The 23,093-nt window shown below is 44.0% G+C and overlaps 2 protein-coding genes and 1 long non-coding RNA gene across 5 annotated transcripts; 2 read left to right on the top strand and 1 right to left on the bottom strand.

Moving 5' to 3' along the window:
* Window positions 1-61: 61 nt before the first annotated feature.
* LOC148064705 (RUN domain-containing protein 3A-like) lies at window positions 62-14,783 on the bottom strand. Of its 2 annotated transcripts, none has more exons than XM_087808635.1 (11): window positions 14,587-14,783; window positions 9,783-9,898; window positions 8,078-8,211; window positions 3,757-3,842; window positions 3,099-3,188; window positions 2,957-3,037; window positions 1,790-1,955; window positions 1,583-1,740; window positions 1,411-1,521; window positions 393-490; window positions 62-317 (listed from the first exon to the last, which is right to left on the bottom strand). In XM_087808635.1, exons 1-11 carry the CDS (start codon window positions 14,664-14,666, stop codon window positions 244-246), a joined length of 1,194 nt encoding a protein of 397 aa, XP_087664761.1. In that variant the 5' UTR covers window positions 14,667-14,783; the 3' UTR covers window positions 62-243. The 2 variants fall into 2 exon arrangements, with proteins under 2 accessions (XP_087664761.1, XP_087664762.1); XM_087808636.1 differs by having other exon boundaries at window positions 62-299.
* LOC148064706 (uncharacterized) lies at window positions 11,517-14,240 on the top strand. 2 transcript variants are annotated; one of them, XR_015713389.1, is made up of 2 exons: window positions 11,517-12,335; window positions 13,215-14,240. It is a non-coding gene; the product is annotated as an uncharacterized LOC148064706 (long non-coding RNA). The 2 variants fall into 2 exon arrangements; XR_015713388.1 differs by having other exon boundaries at window positions 12,891-14,240.
* Window positions 14,784-18,127: 3,344 nt separating the features above from the next.
* Window positions 18,128-22,939, top strand: rnf113a (ring finger protein 113A). Its single transcript, XM_087808637.1, has 10 exons — window positions 18,128-18,241; window positions 18,349-18,431; window positions 18,486-18,581; window positions 18,658-18,765; window positions 18,839-18,948; window positions 20,485-20,591; window positions 21,124-21,213; window positions 21,561-21,654; window positions 22,660-22,766; window positions 22,820-22,939. Exons 1-10 carry the CDS (start codon window positions 18,142-18,144, stop codon window positions 22,891-22,893), a joined length of 969 nt encoding a protein of 322 aa, XP_087664763.1. The 5' UTR covers window positions 18,128-18,141; the 3' UTR covers window positions 22,894-22,939.
* Window positions 22,940-23,093: the final 154 nt, after the last annotated feature.

The raw sequence follows: 23,093 nt of genomic DNA, 5'->3' as shown, positions 1-23,093 counted from the left end.
CCAGATGGAGGCAAAGGTTAGTTCAGGAAAACAACAAAGAAGTGCTTCATGGAAAAAAGCTCTTTATCAACAAAACAACAAAAATAAGTTTGTGGTTGAAGACGATGACAAGAGTCTCTCATGGAGGTTGTGTGTCCGTGTGTAGCACATGTGTAGCATGTGTGTAGCACGTGTGTAGCACGTGTGTGTCAGCACTGGAGAGACTCGGGTGGAGGCCCAGGGCGGACGCAGCAGGTGGACCATCTAGCCGGGGGAGAGGGCGGGGCTGATGCTGACCAGAGACATGGACGGAGTCGTGTCTGGACACACAACACATGCTGGGACATGACAGACACACACAGGAAGTGATGTCATGGATACATGATAATAGTCATGATGTCATCAACGTGCACCTGCTGTTGTCCAAACGTGTCCGTTGTATCTCTGGCCCGTCGTCTGAGGCTCAGAGTTGAAACTGTCAGCGGAGAGTTGATCCAAACTGAAGCTCCTCCTGCAGGACATCATCATCATCATCATCATCATCTTCATCATCATCATCTTCATCTTCATCTTCATTTTCATCATCATCATCATCATCATCTTCATCATCTTCATTTTCATCATCATCATCCTCCTCATCCTCATCCTCATCATCTTCATCTTCATCTTCATCATCATCCTCATCCTCATCATCTTCATCATCTTCATTTTCATCCTCATCCTCATCATCTTCATCATCTTCATCTTCATCTTCATCTTCATCATCATCATCATCATCTTTATCATCATCATCTTCATCTTCATTTTCATCCTCATCATCTTCATCATCTTCATCATCATTTTCATCTTCATCCTCATCCTCATCATCTTCATCTTCATTTTCATCCTCATCATCTTCATCATCATTTTCATCATCATCTTCATCATCATCTTTATCATCATCATCTTCATCTTCATTTTCATCCTCATCATCTTCATCATCATTTTCATCATCATCTTCATCATCATCTTTATCATCATCATCTTCATCTTCATTTTCATCCTCATCCTCATCATCTTCATCATCTTCATCTTCATCATCTTCATCTTCATCCTCATTTTCATCTTCATCCTCATCATCTTCATCATCTTCATCATCATTTTCATCTTCATCTTTATCATCATCATCACCATCATCATCTTCATCATCATTGTCATCTTCATCATCATCATCATCATCTTTATCATCATCATCATCATCATCTTCATTTTCATCCTCATCCTCATCATCTTCATCATCTTCATCTTCATCATCATTTTCATCTTCATCCTCATCATCTTCATCATCTTCATCTTCATCATTTTCATCTTCATCTTCATCTTTATCATCTTCATCATCATCATCATCATCATGATCTTCATCATCTTCATCATCTTCATCTTCATCATCACCTGCGGAGCAGCTTCACGTCCCTCTGGTTGTTGCTGAGCGTCCACTGGTTGACCAGAGGGATGGACAGGTGTTTGGACAGGTGGGAGGAGTCAGGTGGCAGGAGGGAGGACCTGAGGACGAATCAAAGGTGTGACGAGGATCAGGAACACCTGGTCTCAGGTGAGGCCTCACAGCTGAGCCTGCAGCTCCAGCACCACGTCCTCCAGCTCCTTCTTCTCCTGCAGGCCCTGCAGCGTCAGCTCCTCCGCCCTCAGCCTCAGACGCTTGTTCTCCACCTCCACGCTCTTCAGCTGAGACTCCCGCAGACGCACCAGCTCCTCCAGGTAACCCTGCGGCGCACAGGTGAGGCCGGGCCACGCCCACACACCTGTCACTCACCTTCTGGGCGTAGACGATCTTGAACCTCTGCTCCATCTTACGACACCTGCTGCTCCAGCTCTCCTCGTCCGTCACCAGAGGAACGTAGGGATGGTCAGGAGGACTCTCATCGCTGGTGCTGCTGTCCAGGCTGTGAGCGTCGTCCTCGTCGCTCTGGTACTCATAGCTGCACATCAGTATACACACAAGTATTTATATACACTTATATACACACTTATATATACACACTTATATGAGGCTTTTCCTTGATTTTCTGGAACTCCTGTTGTGTTATCAGTGTTATCTTGATCTTTAAAGTATATACTGTACTTTATTGAATATTGTTTTGATTGTTTAAGCGCTTTGTGACCCTGGTCTGGAAAAGCTCTATATAAATAAACAATACTTACTTACTTATATACACTTATATACAAACACTAATATACACATATATACACACATTTATACACACTTATATACACACATTTATACACACACTTATATACACATATATACACTTATATACACTTATATATACACACATGTGTACACATTTATACACACACTTGTATACACTTATATATACTTATATATACACACTTATATACACTTATATATACTTATATATACACACTTATATATATATATATACACACATATACACACACACGCACACAAACACATACACATGCACACATGAACAAACTCACTCACACACAGATGAACACACACACATACACACAAACACACACTCACACACACAAACACACATACATACACACGAACACACACACTCACACACACATGAACACACACACACAAACACATACACATACACACACATGAACAAACTCACTCACACACAGATGAACACACACACATACACACAAACACACACACACACACACACACATACATACACATGAACACACTCACTCACACACACATGAACACACACACACAAACACATACACATACACACACATGAACACACACACACACATGAACAAACTCACTCACACACAGATGAACACACACATACACACAAACACACACACACACACACACACATGAACACACACACACACATGAACAAACTCACTCACACACAGATGAACACACACATACACACAAACACACACTCACACACACACACACACACACACACATGAACACACACATACACACCTCTGAGTGAACTTGAGATATGGTGTGTAGTCGATCACCGACGGCGTCTTCCCGTCCAGAACTTCTCCCTTTAGACAGAAACTAAAGAGAAAATGTTGTTGATCCTCGAACATCAAACACTGCCATGATTGACAGGTGTCACCTGAAGTCGATGGCGCTGAGTCCGATCAGCATCCCGGTCAGAACCGTGGCCTCCTCTCGCAGCATGATGGCGCCGTCGTCATAGAACCTCCTTCCTCAGTGAACACAACATGAATGTAAAGACACAACATGAACGTAAAGACACAACATGAACGTAAAGACACAACATGAATGTAAAGACACAACATGAATGTAAAGACACAACATGAACGTAAAGACACAACATGAACGTAAAGACACAACATGAACGTAAAGACACAACATGAACGTAAAGACACAACATGAACGTAAAGACACAACATGAACGTAAAGACACAACATGAACGTAAAGACACAACATGAACGTAAAGACACAACATGAATGTAAAGACACAACATGAACGTAAAGACACAACATGAACGTAAAGACACAACATGAACGTAAAGACACAACATGAACGTAAAGACACAACATGAACGTAAAGACACAACATGAACGTAAAGACACAACATGAACGCGGAGACACAACATGAACGTGGAGACACAACATGAACAAGGAGACACAACATGAACGTGGAGACACAACATGAACAAGGAGACACAACATGAACGTGGAGACACAACATGAACGAGGACACACAACATGAACGTGGAGACACAACAGACGCACAAACCTCACCTGGTCGTCCTGGAGTCTCTCAGAGCCGTCGACACATATTCAGACAAACGCTTCTCCATCAGAGCCACTCGGATCCAGGCCCGACCCTGACCCGGAGCAGAAGAACACATGGTCAGAAGAACACATGGTCAGAAGAACACATGGTCAATAGAACACATTGTCAGAAGAACACATGGTCACTAGAACACATTGTCAGAAGAACACATGGTCAGAAGAACGCATGTTCAGAAGAACACATGGTCAGAAGAACACATGGTCAATTGAACACATTGTCAGAAGAACACATGGTCAATAGAACACATTGTCAGAAGAACACATGGTCACTAGAAAACATGGTCAGAAGAACACATGGTCAGAAGAACACATGTTCAGAAGAACACATGGTCAGAAGAACACATGTTCAGAAGAACACATCGTCAGAAGAACACATGGTCAATAGAACATATGGTCAGAAGAACACATGGTTACTAGAACACATGGTCAGAAGAACACATGTTCAGAAGAACACATGGTCAGAAGAACACATGTTCAGAAGAACACATGGTCAGAAGAACACATGTTCAGAAGAACACATGGTCAGAAGAACACATCGTCAGAAGAACACATGTTCAGAAGAACACATGGTGAGAAGAACACATGTTCAGAAGAACACATTGTGAGAAGAACACATGTTCAGAAGAACACATGTTCAGAAGAACACATGGTCAGAAGAACACATCGTCAGAACAACACACGTTCAGAAGAACACATGTTCAGAAGAACACATGGTCAGAAGAACGCATGTTCAGAAGAACGCATGGTCAGAAGAACACATGTTCAGAAGAACACATGTTCAGAAGAACACATGGTCAGAAGAACACATGGTCAGAAGAACACATGTTCAGAAGAACACATGGTCAGAAGAACACATGTTCAGAAGAACACATGGTCAGAAGAACGCATGTTCAGAAGAACGCATGGTCAGAAGAACACATGTTCAGAAGAACACATGTTCAGAAGAACACATGGTCAGAAGAACACATGGTCAGAAGAACACATGTTCAGAAGAACACATGTTCAGAAGAACACATGTTCAGAAGAACACATGGTCAGAAGAACACATGGTCAGAAGAACACATGTTCAGAAGAACACATGGTCAGAAGAACACATGTTCAGAAGAACACATGTTCAGAAGAACACATGGTCAGAAGAACACATGGTCAGAAGAACACATGGTCAGAAGAACACATGTTCAGAAGAACACATGTTCAGAAGAACACATGGTCAGAAGAACACACTCTTTGCCAGCCTGCAACAAAGGACCAGGACCGGACCCAAGAAGACCCGCCATCGCTGTATCAAGGGCCTTCATTGGTGCTCCTCCTGCTCCTCCTGCTCCTCCTGCTCCTCCTGCTCCTCCTCATCCTTCTCACATCAACCTCCTCCTCATCATCACTCCTTCCTCTCGACGGCGTAAGAAACTGTAACATTGTCACTCTTGCATTGATTGATGTGTTGGGATTTTTCAAATCGATCCGAGGTCGAAAGATTAGCTTAAGATAAATCTTCAAAGCCTTCAAGTCTGTTTCTTCCTGAGTAATTAATATTGTTCCTTCCATTAAATCAAAGCATCATCATCGTTCCATTACTTTGTTCTTAACTGTTCTTCCTTTTCTCTTTGTTTCTTTCAATAAATCCTAGAAAAAGTTACTTTGCAGCTGCTTTTACAATGTTTCATATTTTGTATAATCATTTTAAGAGCCTCTTACTCAGTAAAGAACATTAATCACGACGAGTAGTGACTTCAGTTGATGAGTTTGATTCAAACTAGTGTTTCATAATTAATTAAAAAGGCCAATTAATTCATTATTATCCACATAAATGTAACAGTTTCCTTTGTAAGTAAGTAAGTAAGTAAGTAATTTTTATTTATATAGCGCTTTTCTAGACCAGGGTCACAAAGCGCTTAAACAATCAAAACAATACTCAATAAAGTATATACTTTAAAGGTCAAGATAAAACTGATAACACAACAGGAGTTCCAGAAAATCAAGGAAAAGCCTGAACAAATAAAAACATCTTAAGATGTTTCTTAAAGGAGTCAGTAGATCATCAAGAGCAAAGAGAGAGAAGATCGTTCCAAAGCTTAGGAGCAACAGACTGGAAGGATTTCACTAGAAATCAAAGGTGGTCCTTCCTTCAGGTCATTAACCTCGAGGCAATTTTAAAGTTAAATCTACCAGAACTTAGATGTTCTGAAAGTAAACCTTTTATCGACTACACACACACACACACACACACACACACACACACACACACACGCATACATACACACACACACGCATACATACACACACACACGCATACATACACACACACACGCATACATACACACACACACGCATACATACACACACACACGCATACATACACACACACATACATACACACACACACACATACATACACACACACACGCATACATACACACACACGCACACATACACACACACACGCATACATACACACACACACGCACACATACACACACACACGCATACATACACACACACACCCACACATACACACACACACGCATACATACACACACACACGCATACATACACACACACACGCATACATACACACACACACGCATACATACACACACACACGCATACATACACACACACACGCATACATACACACACACACACATACATACACACACACACGCACACATACACACACACACGCATACATACACACACACACGCACACATACACACACACACGCATACATACACACACACGCACACATACACACACACACGCATACATACACACACACACCCACACATACACACACACACGCATACATACACACACACACGCATACATACACACACACACGCATACATACACACACACGCATACATACACACACACGCATACATACACACACACACACATACATACACACACACACACATACATACACACACACACGCATACATACACACACACACACATACATACACACACACACACATACATACACACACACACACACGCATACATACACACACACACGCATACATACACACACACACACATACATACACACACACACACACACATACATACACACACACACACATACATACACACACACACGCATACATACACACACACACGCATACATACACACACACACACATACATACACACACACACACATACATACACACACACACGCATACATACACACACACACGCATACATACACACACACACACACGCATACATACACACACACGCATACATACACACACACACACATACATACACACACACACACACGCATACATACACACACACACACATACATACACACACACACACATACATACACACACACACGCATACATACACACACACACGCATACATACACACACACACACATACATACACACACACACACACGCATACATACACACACACACACATACATACACACACACACGCATACATACACACACACACACATACATACACACACACACGCATACATACACACACACACGCATACATACACACACACACATACATACACACACACACGCATACATACACACACACACGCATACATACACACACACACGCATACATACACACACACACGCATACATACACACACACACACATACATACACACACACACGCATACATACACACACACACGCATACATACACACACACACGCATACATACACACACACACGCATACATACACACACACACGCATACATACACACACACACGCATACATACACACACACACACATACATACACACACACACGCATACATACACACACACACGCATACATACACACACACGCATACATACACACACACACACACGCATACATACACACACACACACATACATACACACACACACGCATACATACACACACACGCATACATACACACACACACACATACACATACACACTAACACTCATACACACCACACCCACACACATACACACACTAACACTCATAAACACAGACACACATACACATACACACAAACACACATACACACTAACACTAACACTCATAAACACACACACACATACACATACACACTAACACTCATGCACACACACACACACACACTAACACTAATAAACACACACACACATACACACTAACACTCATGCACACACACACACACACACACACTAACACTCATAAACACACACGTACACATACACATACACACTAACACTCATACACACCACACCCACACACATACACACACTCACTCACCTTGGCTCGTGAAGTGCTGATGTTCTCGATGTTCTCGATGCTTGAGATGCAGTTGTTGTGTACTTTGCTGCAGGCCAGTCTGATGTATTCCCAGAAGCTGCGCTGACCATCTGAGCTGAACCAGCTGCCAGAACCTGCACATAGATACCAGGAGCTGACAACAAGTTCACAAGAAAACTAGCACTCAGAGAGCGCATATCTCCACCAAGGAGTAGCTTCTGCTTTAACTTTCTAAGAACATGAATCAAGAATTCAAGAAGTGGGTTTGAACACAGTAAAACTAGTACAGACACACATGGAGTAATACTACATAGACACGTGCAGTAATACTACAGAGACACGTGCAGTAATACTACAGAGACACGTGCACTAATACCACAGAGACACGTGCAGTAATACTACAGAGACATGTGCAGTAATACTTCAGAGACATGTGGAGTAATACTACAGAGACACGTGCAGTAATACTTCAGAGACACGTGCAGTAATACTTCAGAGACACGTGCAGTAATACTACAGAGAAACATGCAGTAATACTTCAGATAAATGTGGAGTAATACTTCAGAGACATGTGGAGTAATACTACAGAGACACGTGCAGTAACATTTCAGACACACGTGGAGTAATACTACAGAGACACGTGCAGTAATACTTCAGACACACGTGGAGTAATTCTGCAGAGAAACGTGCAGTAATATTTCAGAGATATGTGGAGTAATACTACATAAACACGTGCAGTAATACTTCAGAGACACGTGCAGTAATACTTCAGAGACATGTGGAGTAATACTACATAGACACGTGCAGTAATACTACAGACACGTGGAGTAATACTACAGAGACACGTGCAGTAATACTTCAGAGACTCTGGAGTAATACTACAGAGACACGTGCAGTAATACTTCAGAGACATGTGGAGTAATACTACAGGGACACGTGCAGTAATACTTCAGAGACATTTGGAGTAATACTACAGGGACACATGCAGTAATACTTCAGACACACGTGGAGTAATACTATAGAGACACATGCAGTAATACTACAGAGACACGTGCAGTTATACTTCAGAGACATGTGGAGTAATACTACAGAGACACGTGCAGTAATATTGCAGAGACATGTGGAGTAATACAACAGAGACATGTGCAGTAATACTACAGAGACACATGCACTAATACTACAGAGACATGTGGAGTAATATTACAGAGACATGTCCAGTAATACTACAGAGACATGTGCACTAATACTACAGAGACATGTGGAGTAATACTACAGAGATATGTACATAATACTACAGAGACACGTGCACTAATACTACATGTAGAGTAGAGACAGGTGCAGTAATAATGCAGAGCCATGTGGAGTAATACTACAGACACGTGCAGTAATACTGCAGAGACACATGCACTTATACTACAGAGACATGTGGATTAATACTACAGAGACATGTGGAGTAATACTACAGACACGTGCAGTAATACTGCAGAGACACATGCACTTATACTACAGAGACATGTGGAGTAACACTACAGAGACACGTGCACTAATACTACAGAGACATGTGCAGTAATACTGCAGAGACACATGCACTTATACTACAGAGACATGTGGAGTAACACTACAGAGACACGTGCACTAATACTACAGAGACATGTGCAGTAATACTGCAGAGACATGTTTATTTGTCTTTCCTCTGAAATGTTACCTTTGAAGCGATGACTCAGGATGTGCTCGAGAATGGCAGCAAAGTTAATAAACTCCTCGGCCGAGTCATCGATGGGCTCGGCTGTGTACTTCTCCAGGAGCGTCTTCACCGAGAATCTGTGAAAGTACACAAAGACAACACAACGTTCTCACACTGTACTGGAACAGACGCACGACTGTACTTGAACTCTGCCACGATAAAGCATGAAGGAGGTTTTCTTTGTGTTTGGCTCGGCACCATCTCTTATCTCACCTCAATTGTCTTGTGTACAGAACAACGTCGTCCTTTCACGCTTCCTGCAATGCTATCATGGAAACACAATTAACCTCCTGTCCTCGGCGCTGCTGCCAGGCTTCCAGGTCCTTTGTGGCTCTGAGGGACCAGCGGCCATCAAAGGATGATCAAATAATTCCCTCCCACTCGTCCTCTCACGGTGGCCTGATCTATTTAGCTCGGTGATAGATTTGCACCTCACTCTGAGGACCCTGCAGATGCACAGCGATGCAGCCTGGATCTTAAGGGACAGCGTTCTGGCTCCAGGAGACCGACGCCGCCGCTCCGATGGGCAACACTAGCATCACAGAGGGCAAGACTGCCGTGGCAGTGGGGAAGACCTCCATAGCCAGGGGCAAGACCACCGTTTCCATGGGGAACTCCTCCATCTTCAGGGGAGTGACCACCACCTCCATGGGCGACTCCACCATCGAGAGGCAAAAGACCACGCTCTCTCTGGGACGGGCCAGCTTCAGCCGGGGAACCACAACCACCTCCTTCGGCAAAGCCTTGATGTCCAAGCGCAGGAACACCTAGATGGACAGGAGCACTGGCGCTGAAGCAAAGACACACAAAAGCGGCAAGAACAAAGACTCTGACAGTGAGTGGACATCCACATACTTGTCCAGCAAGACCTCCTTCTCCAGAGGCTCGGCTTCATTCTTGAGGACTAAGTACGCCCTCTCCTGGGGTAAATCTGCGATCTCATGGAGCAGAACCACGACGGCTTTGGGAAAAACCAGCGTGGCAGTGGGACAAACATCGGTCACGAGAGGAGAGACTACAAGCTCTCTGACCACCATGACCTTCACCCACGGGACCAAGTCTGTGTCTGTGGTGAAGACCACCCTCACCAGAGGCACAAAGACCCACAGCAACATCTACTGGGATTTTCACACTTGAAAACTGCACACGTTATTAAACCGCCCGAGGAAATGTAAATAAATGTTCACAGGTCAGTGGTAGTCATAGCAACAAGCGTGGCGAGGAGGCACGGTGTGCGCTGGAGAAAAGGGTGTTCAGTAAGTTGTGTAGCTGGAGTAAAGGAGGGCGGAGTGCTACTAGACCGGGATATGTTCGGGGAAGTGCATCAGACGTGTGAAGCATGTAGAGAGTTTGTCTAAGTCATACACTGTCGTCACGGGACGTCACCTGTATTTACGCTGCTTGCAATTCCACTAACTCTGCATCAGTAAACCCAACGTCATTGTAAATGTTGTTGTAACTGCTCATAAAAGTGTCAAAATGCTGCTTTGGCTTCATTTATTTACAAAACACAAAACACTGGTAACACAATCACTGAAGCAAAGAATCGCAATCTCACTGACACAGATGCCGGAAAGGGAGACAGGAAGTGGAACCAAAGTTTCTTTCTATACTTAAGCCTTTGCTTCCCTACGTCCAGCACGTTCGACAGATTGTTCAAACAATTGTAGACAGTCCTCCAGTCAGACGTGCTGAGGAACAATAGCGGAGAAGAAAGTGATGTCACCGCAGATTGTAACCCTCAAAACAATGTGTCCTTCAACCAGCCGGTGGCGTCGTGACGGAGGGACAATCGCCCGACTGTCTCCGTCCGCCCTGATCGGCTGAGGCCACCTACGGCAGCCTCTGTCCATTCACTGGAACACATGGGTGGTATGTGGCCTTCCAGAGCCCACGTCCAGCAGCTCAACGAAGGCATTATGTCACTCGCACTCGGGTTATCCACGCTCAGCATTCTGGTCTCGGAACACAGCAGATGTTACTATCAAGCCGGAGGGTTTGCAGAGACGAGCGTGCATGAGTGTGCGATGCCCGTCGGCGACTGAGCTCCAGAGCCTGCCAGCAGTTGTGGATCAGGGAGCCGTGCTACTCCAAGATGGGCAACACCAGCTTCACCGAAGGGAAGACGGCCATGACGGTGGGCAACACCAGCATCCAGAGAGGCAAGAGCAAGCTCGCCTTGGGGAACTCCACCATCTCCAGGGGCAGGAAGGTCACGTCGCTGGGCAACTCCACCATCACCAGCGGCAAGACCAAGATCTCCCTGGGTGGGGCGTCTTACAGTCGGGGAACTACCACCACCTCCTTTCGAAAAGCCCTCTTACCCAAACGCAAGACCCTCTAGGTGAGGTGGGACCTCGGCTCGAGGACAGGGGACTGGCAAATACTACCACAGGGAAGCGACGGCGAGGCGATGGACTGGACACGAGAACACCTGCAACGGGACTTAAACTAATGACTGGACTGAACTTACTTTGAAAGACTGAGGCCATGTGGGAATTATCAGGGAATCAGGTCAGTCAAGTCACACCTTCAAGACAATGTATCAAATTTGTTCGGTAGATCTAAATACCTGGCGTTAGAGTTAGAACTCTGAGGACAACACACATGTTCTTTGATGGACAGATGTTCACAGATGTTCACAGATGTTCAGACTAAATGTACTACGGATCTATGGATCGCTAACCGATCAGACCTGAGAGAGTTAACCAAGTGCTGACAGATGTTGAGATGCCAAACCGTAGAAATGTTGTGGTGAAACATCAAAGGAGGAAGACCCCGGGGTCCGTAACGGTCTGATCTCATGGGACGCGAGCGCAGCAGCTCATGATCGTACGGATCAGTCGTTTGATCAGCAGAGAACCTCTCATGCTAATGAACGCTACACGCTCTTGGTACAATTTGACACTGAAAAACAAGCCTTTGAAACGATCCTTTTGTGACGCCTCTCACTCCGACTGGACCGGCTCCAAACCCACTCCGGAGTCCTGGTCAAAGACCCTCTTGTTCTGGAGAACATGAGTCCACATTCACTCCTTAAAAACTGCTTTTTCTTGTTGTTCTTTCCAGTCTTGCCATAGCGGGCAGGACCAGAGGAGGTGGAGTGAGGCATGATGGGAGAACTGGACTGATGGAAACAAGACAACAAGACTTTGAAGATGGCGAGAGCCTCGTCATGACTTAGTGTTCGCGGGTCACAGGAAGTGTTTGTTCTTGAAGAACGTTGACGTGAAGTGAAGGGAACCGAGAGTTGATTGACAGTCCTTTGATTAATGTGATAAAAAAAGTTGTAGTTTCTACTTCCTGTCGACACACGAGCAGCTGGAAGTGAAGCAGGCGTGCGAGTCGACAGCAAAACTTTAACGTCTTCCAAACATTCTTCCTTGTTTACAGGAAGCCTCACGCGTCCGACCCGTGTCCTCCTCAGGTGTCCACACTGACAGACTAACTTTGAGGAGCAGCTTCCAAGAGGAAAACCCGTCGCTAACGGCAACGACCCTCAGTGACTTTGTCAACAAATAACACGTTTGTCAACAATAACATGTTCACTGGTCGAGAACAGACCAGCAAAGTATTGATCCATTGATTTATGTTTTGATCGATCATCCATCCTGTTAGTTTAACTCTTTACGACTCATTGATCACAACAGAATCAACAACAAAACCAGAGTTTCTTCTTAAGTCAAGAAAATGACTTTAATCCCCTAAAAATATACAAATATATCAATTATAATGTGTTTTAAATACGCAGCGTCATTTATTTTGTGTTGTTTAAACACTTCGTTTAAAGTTAGACACTCGTTCTTTTACATCCTGGGACACAGCGCCACCTAACGGAACTTAACCAACAATGGATTTGATTTTATTCCTCAATTAAAAAAAGACATTTGTTAATAAAGGTCATTAGTTCCAGTGAGTCCAACACAAACACGACTAGTCAAGTGTTAACCAAGTGATTTAACAGTATCTGTGAAGAAATACTGCAGTTTTGACTCAAACATGTTGTGTGTCACGAAGCAAACACACAACAACGTTTGTGTGTTAACACAGTCTGTTTGTGTCCTTCGTGTCGGTCGATAAAACGCGTGTCGATGTTGTGTAAAGTCTCGTGAAGTTGTGTGTTTTTAAATGTATCACTAAAGATGGAATGTTACGCAATAAAACCTCTTGATCGTGTGTGTTTTTATTTTCAGCTTCACTTTGAAGTTTTAACACAAACGAGTCACGTTTTATCAGAATGAAATGATAATAATAAGAAATAAACTTATTGTCTATTGTTGTCGTTACATTTTTTCTTGTTTGTGTTATTTCTTTAAATATGTGTTTGTTTTGTCAACTTTCTACTGAGATATTTGAAGGAAGGATAAAAGAGTTTAAACATATAATTACAATAATTCAAATAAATTGACGTGAACATGTTGTTTTATATCTTTGTTTTATTCGATTGGAAATGTTTGTAAAGTGTGTGTGTTTAAATCTTCTCTCGTCACAACATCGTGACAAACAAACACGTCACGACACAAACACATTGACATCAAACACGTGACTCTGACCGGATGTCCATCATCTTCAGACACATGTCATGTTGTGTGTTTATGATCGAGATCATGGTTGAGAAGATCTTCAGGCCCAGAGGTGGAGGTGGTGATGGAGGTGGTGATGGAGGTGGTGATGGAGGTGGTGATGGAGGTGGTGATGGAGGTGGTGATGGAGGTGGTGATGGAGGTGGTGATGGAGGTGGTGATGGAGGTGGTGATGGAGGTACCTGCAGACGGTGATCAGGTTCTTCCGCTCCACGCCGACGCTGCGGACTGACGCCCTCTTGGGGGTCACGACCATCGCCATCGCGGTCTGACCGCAGCCGGACTCCGTCAGCCCCGCGGCCTCTGCCGGCTCCGTGCCCAGGATCCACCCGAGAAGGGCTCGGAATCCAACCAGCAGCCGCTGCCCTTCGCAGGACCAGGGATGCTGCGGGCGGAAGTGACGCGAGGAAGCTGGAGGAGGTTTGATCAAGCACTTCCGGTCGAGACCTTGGAAATAAAACCACCCAGAAATAAGGAAATACCGTAGTTATCAGACTATAAAGTGCAATTAAAATCATTCAATGCTCATAAAAAAAACAACATATTTCTAATTATTGTTCAATTTTTGGTTATGTTTTTTTTCATGTTAAACCTCTTGTGAATTTTTGTTTGAAAAGTGCTTCATAAATACAATGATTATTAAAAATTCATTTTCCTAATTTATAGTCTTTTAAATTAAATATATATGCTGAGCTACTTGATCATGTGATTCTACCTCGTCACATGACCCTATGTGTGTCACGTGATTAGCTGAAAGTTACTGACCTCAAACAAATGTTATTTGATAAACAGCTCGAAAATCTGTCGACATGTTTAGGTTCAACTTTGTTAAACTATGAAGCTCCATGGTATTACTCCACATCTGTAGTATTACTCACAGGGCTATTATTCCATGAATCTCCGTAGTAATACTCTGCGAGGGCTTCGTATTATTGCTTCGCAAGTCTTCATTGTATTACGCCTCAAAGCCTCATGGAGTAATACTACAGAGACTCGTGGAGTAATAGTAGAGAGACTCGTGGAGTAATAGTACAGAGACTTGTGGAGTAATTTTACAGAGACTTGTGGAGAAATAGTACAGAGACTCGTGGAGTAATAGTACAGAGACTCATGGAGTAATAGTACAGAGACTCATGGAGTAATAGTACAGAGACTCGTGGAGTAATAGTACAGAGACTCATGGAGTAATAGTACAGAGACTCGTGGAGTAATAGTACAGAGACTCGTGGAGTAATAGTACAGAGACTCATGGAGTAATAGTACAGAGACTCATGGAGTAATAGTACAGAGACTCGTGGAGTAATAGTACAGAGACTCATGGAGTAATAGTACAGAGACTCGTGGAGTAATAGTACAGAGACTCATGGAGTAATAGTACAGAGACTCGTTAAGTAATAGTACACAGACTCGTGGAGTAATAGTACAGAGACTCGTGGAGTAATACTAATAGTACAGAGACTCGTGGAGTAATAGTACAGAGACTCGTGGAGTAATAGTACAGAGACTCATGGAGTAATAGTACAGAGACTAATGGAGTAATAGTACAGAGACTCGTGGAGTAATAGTACAGAGATTCGTGGAGTAATAGTACACAGACTCGTGGAGTAATAGTACAGAGACTCGTGGAGTAATAGTACAGAGACTCGTGGAGTAATAGTACACAGACTCGTGGAGTAATAGTACAGAGACTCGTGGAGTAATAGTACAGAGACTCGTGGAGTAATAGTACAGAGACTCGTGGAGTAATAGTACACAGACTCGTGGAGTAATAGTACAGAGACTCGTGGAGTAATACTAATAGTACAGAGACTCGTGGAGTAATAGTACAGAGACTCGTGGAGTAATAGTACAGAGACTCATGGAGTAATAGTACACAGACTCGTGGAGTAATAGTACAGAGACTCGTGGAGTAATACTAATAGTACAGAGACTCGTGGAGTAATAGTACAGAGACTCATGGAGTAATAGTACACAGACTCGTGGAGTAATAGTACACAGACTCGTGGAGTAATAGTACAGAGACTCGTGGAGTAATACTAATAGTACAGAGACTCGTGGAGTAATAGTACAGAGACTCATGGAGTAATAGTACAGAGACTCGTGGAGTAATAGTACAGAGACTCATGGAGTAATAGTACAGAGATTCGTGGAGTAATAGTACACAGACTCGTGGAGTAATAGTACAGAGACTCGTTGAGTAATAGTACAGAGACTCGTGGAGTAATAGTACACAGACTCGTGGAGTAATAGTACAGAGACTCGTGGAGTAATAGTACAGAGACTCATGGAGTAATAGTACAGAGACTCGTGGAGTAATAGTACAGAGACTCATGGAGTAATAGTACAGAGACTCGTGGAGTAATAGTACAGAGACTCGTGGAGTAATAGTACAGAGACTCATGGAGTAATAGTACAGAGACTCATGGAGTAATAGTACAGAGACTCGTGGAGTAATAGTACAGAGACTCATGGAGTAATAGTACAGAGACTCGTGGAGTAATAGTACAGAGACTCATGGAGTAATAGTACAGAGACTCGTTAAGTAATAGTACACAGACTCGTGGAGTAATAGTACAGAGACTCGTGGAGTAATACTAATAGTACAGAGACTCGTGGAGTAATAGTACAGAGACTCGTGGAGTAATAGTACAGAGACTCATGGAGTAATAGTACAGAGACTAATGGAGTAATAGTACAGAGACTCGTGGAGTAATAGTACAGAGATTCGTGGAGTAATAGTACACAGACTCGTGGAGTAATAGTACAGAGACTCGTGGAGTAATAGTACAGAGACTCGTGGAGTAATAGTACACAGACTCGTGGAGTAATAGTACAGAGACTCGTGGAGTAATAGTACAGAGACTCGTGGAGTAATAGTACAGAGACTCGTGGAGTAATAGTACACAGACTCGTGGAGTAATAGTACAGAGACTCGTGGAGTAATACTAATAGTACAGAGACTCGTGGAGTAATAGTACAGAGACTCGTGGAGTAATAGTACAGAGACTCATGGAGTAATAGTACACAGACTCGTGGAGTAATAGTACAGAGACTCGTGGAGTAATACTAATAGTACAGAGACTCGTGGAGTAATAGTACAGAGACTCATGGAGTAATAGTACACAGACTCGTGGAGTAATAGTACACAGACTCGTGGAGTAATAGTACAGAGACTCGTGGAGTAATACTAATAGTACAGAGACTCGTGGAGTAATAGTACAGAGACTCATGGAGTAATAGTACAGAGACTCGTGGAGTAATAGTACAGAGACTCATGGAGTAATAGTACAGAGATTCGTGGAGTAATAGTACACAGACTCGTGGAGTAATAGTACAGAGACTCGTTGAGTAATAGTACAGAGACTCGTGGAGTAATAGTACACAGACTCGTGGAGTAATAGTACAGAGACTCGTGGAGTAATACTAATAGTACAGAGACTCGTGGAGTAATAGTACACAGACTCGTGGAGTAATAATAATAATAATAATAATAATAATAATGTATATTTATATAGCGCCTTTCTAGATAGTACAGAGACTTGTGGAGTAATAGCACAGATACTTGTTTTTTAATGATTTGTTTTTATATTCGGTTGTTACTTTCATATCATTTGTTACATTTATATAAACTATAATAAAAGTAAAACAACGCCTCACAGGGATTAAAGCGCAGTAACTCTCCGGGACGACAGGCGTCGCTGCGTCTCGACGCGTTATTGTTTATCCTGAGGTTCAAGATGGCGTCAGAAGAAGCGAAACCTTCTTGTACGTTTTTGTTCAAAAAAACCACCAGAAAGTTCGCGGGACGGAAGCGCAAAGTCACGGAGAGCGACAAAGGTACGAGTTCGCGGCTGAACGTGTCGTAGATGGATGTGACGTCACGCGTTAGCATTAGCGGCTAACAGTGACAACAGAGATGTTTGAAGTAAACATTGAATCTTCAGATGAAAGCAGCGACTCAGAAGATCTCAGCTCGGTGGTCCGGAAGGAGAGGAAGGAGACGCGAGTCAACCCCATGATCCAGAAGGTAGAAGGTTAAAGGTTAAAGGTCGAAGGTTCTGATGTTGATGTTGTGTCTCAGTCCAAGAAGGTCGAGCGTAAGGACGCGTCGAGCGACGACGACGACGAGACCAACAAGAACAAGATCACCGTGTCCTACAAGTCCTCTCGCTGTGCGGTGAGACGCCGTCGCTGACCCTCATCCGCACGACCCCTGACCCTCATCCGCACGACCCCTGACCTCTCGTCCTCAGAAACCCACGGGCCCCGACGACATGGGCGCCACCGCCACCTACGAGATGGACACGGAGCGAGACAAGGACGCGCAGGCCATCTTCGAGAAGAGCCAGAAGATCCAGGAGGTGGAGGAACCGTCGGGTCACGTGATGGTGACGTTATGACATCATAACGTCGTAACCTGTTGTCTCTGCTCAGGAGTTGACGGGCAAAGAAGACGACAAGATCTACAGAGGCATCAACAACTACCAGAAGTTCATCAAACCCAAGGACACCACCATGGGGAACGCCTCGTCCGGCATGGTCAGGTGATCAACACACTGAAGGACACACACTGAAGGACACACGCCTAAGGACGCACACTCACCTCACACTGAAGGACGCACACTCGTCGCACACTGTAGGACACACACTCGTCGCATACTGACGGACACACACTCGTCGCATACTGACGGACACACACTTATCACACACTGAAGGATACACACTCGTCGCACACTGTAGGACACACACTCGTCGCATACTGACGGACACACACTTATCACACACTGAAGGATACACACTCGTCGCACACTGTAGGACAGACACTCGTCGCATACTGACGGACACACACTTATCACACACTGAAGGATACACACTCGTCGCACACTGATGGACACACTGAAGGATACACACTCGTCGCACACTGTAGGACAGACACTCGTCGCATACTGACGGACACACACTTATCACACACTGAAGGATACACACTCGTCGCACACTGATGGACACACACTGAAGGATACACACTCGTCGCACACTGTAGGACACACACTCGTCGCATACTGACGGACACACACTTATCACACACTGAAGGATACACACTCATCACACACTGAAGGATACACACTCATCACACACTGAAGGACACAGACTCGTCGCACACTGAAGGACACACACTCATCACACACTGAAGGACACACACTCGTCGCACACTGAAGGACACACACTCGTCGCACACTGACATACACACACTCGTCACACACTGAAGGACACACACTCATCACACACTGAAGGACACACACTCGTCGCACACTGAAGGACACACACTCATCACACACTGAAGGACACACACTCGTCGCATACTGACGGACACACACTCGTCGCATACTGACGGACACGCACTCGTCGCACACTGAAGGACACACACTCATCACACACTGAAGGACACACACTCGTCGCACACTGAAGGACACACACTCATCACACACTGAAGGACACACACTCGTCGCATACTGACGGACACACACTCGTCGCATACTGACGGACACGCACTAATCACACACTGAAGGACACACACTCGTCGCACACTGAAGGACACACACTCATCACACACTGACGGACACACACCCGTCGCATACTGACGGACACACACTAATCACACACTGTAGGTCACACACTCATCACACACTGACGGACACACACTCGTCGCACACTGAAGGACACACACTCATCACACACTGACATACACACACTCGTCACACACTGAAGGACACACACTCATCGCACACTGAAGGACACACACTCATCGCACACTGACGGACACACACCCGTCGCATACTGACGGACACACACTAATCACACACTGTAGGTCACACACTCATCACACACTGACGGACACACACTCGTCGCACACTGAAGGACACACACTCATCACACACTGACATACACAAACTCGTCACACACTGAAGGACACACACTCATCGCACACTGAAGGACACACACTCATCGCACACTGAAGGACACACACTTATCGCACACTCGTCCCTCGAGTGTACTTGATACTAACACTGGTTCTGGTCCAGGAAGGGTCCGATCCGAGCGCCCGAGCACTTGAGGGCCACAGTGAGGTGGGACTATCAGCCCGACATCTGTAAGGACTACAAGGAGACGGGATCCTGTGGCTTCGGAGGTAAAACTGAATACTTATGGTTTTTCAAGTAGTTTAAATAAATGTTATATTAAATAAATACAATTGAATTATTTTTATTCCGATGTCGCCTTTTTTACTCTAAACTACAATAGTTGATGTTTTTAATTTTTTCTTTAATATTTAGTTTTATTATGAAAATAGTTTTATCTTTTTTTATTGTTTTACTTTTGTTGTGTTTTTTAATGTAAAACCTCTTTGTGTGAAAAGTGCTTCATAAATACAATAATTATTTCATTCAAAAATGGATCATGTGATTCTACGTCGTCACATGATCGTCACATGATCGTCTGCTCGTCTCATGATTGGCTGACAGTTTGATCAGCAGCTCTGAGCTCTGTTGGTCGAGTCTGAGACTATTAAAGCAACATGTTTGTAAAAAAGTAAACCAAACGAGTCATAAACGTAAAATCTTTGCTGGAAACTTTAAAAAAAAAGTCTCAAATGTTCAAGAAAATATGAAAATGCTTCACATTTAAACTCTTTGAGTCCAAGTGTATCCTCTTGTCCTCAGACAGCTGCAAGTTCCTCCACGACCGGTCCGACTACAAGCACGGATGGCAGATCGAGAGAGAGATGGAAGAAGGACGCTACGGAGTCGACGGTGAGTTTGACCTTTGAACCTGTTTGTGACGGGTTTTCACCTGAAAACAAGTTTATTTACTTTTTGAATATTATTGAATAATATCTTGAAATATTGAACATCAATTAAAACAAGATTCTCTACCAGTGTCTTATTAAAGTGTTTCATAAAGGGTCAAAGGTCATAGTGTCTTATTAAAGTGGTTTATAAAGGGTCCAAGGTCATAGTGTCTTATTGAAGTGGTTTATAAAGGGTCCAAGGTCATAGTGTCTTATTGAAGTGGTTTATAAAGGGTCCAAGGTCATAGTGTCTTATTGAAGTGGTTTATAAAGGGTCAAAGGTCATAGTTGTATCTTTTGTCTCGTCAGAGGAAGAGAACTTCGAGGTCAGCAGCGACGACGAGGAAATTCCTTTCAAGTGTTTCATCTGCAGAGACTCGTACAAGAATCCCATCATCACCAAGTGAGTCTGAGCGTTACTTCCTGTGTCGCGTCTCAGCTTCCTTTGTCGCGTCTCAACTTCCTGTGTCTCGTCTCGACTTTCTGCGATGCGTCTCGACTTCCTTTGTCGCGTCTCGACTTTCTGTGTCTGGTCTAATCTTCATGCGACGCGTCTCATCTTCCTGTGTCTTGACTTCCTGTGACGAGTCCCGACTTCCTGCGAAGAGTCTCAACTTCCTGCGGCGCGTCTTAACTTCCTCTCTCATTACTACTTTGTCTTGTCTCGACTTCCTGTGACGCGTCTCGACCTCTTGTCTCGTTACAACTTGGTCTTGTCTCAACTTCCTGTGACGCATCTCAACTTCCTGCCTCGTTACAACTTTGTCTTGTCTCGACTTCCTGTGGTGCGTCTCTACTTCCTGTCTCGTTACAACTTTGTCTTGTCTCAATTTCCTTTGACGTGTCTGAACTTCCTGTCTCGTTACAACTTGGTCTTGTCTCAACTTCCTGTGACGCGTCTCTACTTCCTGTCTCGTTACAACTTTGTCTTGTCTCAATTTCCTTTGACGCGTCTCAACTTCCTGTCTCGTTACAACTTGGTCTTGTCTCAACTTCCTGTGACGCGTCTCTACTTCCTGCCTCGTTACAACTTTGTCTTGTCTCGACTTCCTGTGGTGCGTCTCTACTTCCTGTCTCGTTACAACTTTGTCTTGTCTCAATTTCCTTTGACGCGTCTCAACTTCCTGTCTCGTTACAACTTGGTCTTGTCTCAACTTCCTGTGACCCATCTCGACTTCCTCTCTCGTTACAATTTTGTCTCGTCTCGACTTCCTGCGACGCGTCTCGACTTCCTGCGACGCGTCTCGACTTCCTGCGACGCGTCTCGACTTCCTGTGACGCGTCTCAACTTCCTGTCTCGTTACAACTTTGTCTTGTCTCAACTTCCTGTGACCCATCTCGACTTCCTCTCTCGTTAAAATCTCGTCTCGACTTCCTGTGACGCGTCTCGACTTCCTGTCCCACTCAGGTGCCGTCACTACTTCTGCGAGGCGTGTGCGCTGCAGCATTACCGTAAGTCTCAGCGCTGCTACGTGTGCAACACTCAGACCAACGGCGTGTTCAATCCGGCTAAAGGTGAGTCGAGTCTGTCGTTACCTGAACGATCACGTGACGCGTGTTTCTTCTAGAACTGATGGCCAAGATCGAGAAACGTAAAGCAGAAGAAGAAGAAAAAGAAAAATGTTCGTCAGATGAAGATTAGTTTGTCTTGAATAAAGTTTTTTTTAAATAAAGTGAAATAAAGTTTCCTGAGTTTATTCACAAATGTTGACAACAAAGTACTTTTTATTTTTCAAGAGAAACTGAAGTATATTAGAAACTACATTTTTAACGTAAGATAAAATATCAAGTAGAGAAAAACAGTTTTAATGGAGTCTATAATGAAACAATATTTAAACAAGA

This window comes from Callionymus lyra, chromosome 15 (genome assembly GCF_982586985.1).
Source record: "Callionymus lyra chromosome 15, fCalLyr1.hap1.1, whole genome shotgun sequence".
NCBI lineage: Eukaryota > Metazoa > Chordata > Actinopteri > Syngnathiformes > Callionymidae > Callionymus > Callionymus lyra.
This window is presented reverse-complemented; position numbering and strand designations above follow the sequence as displayed.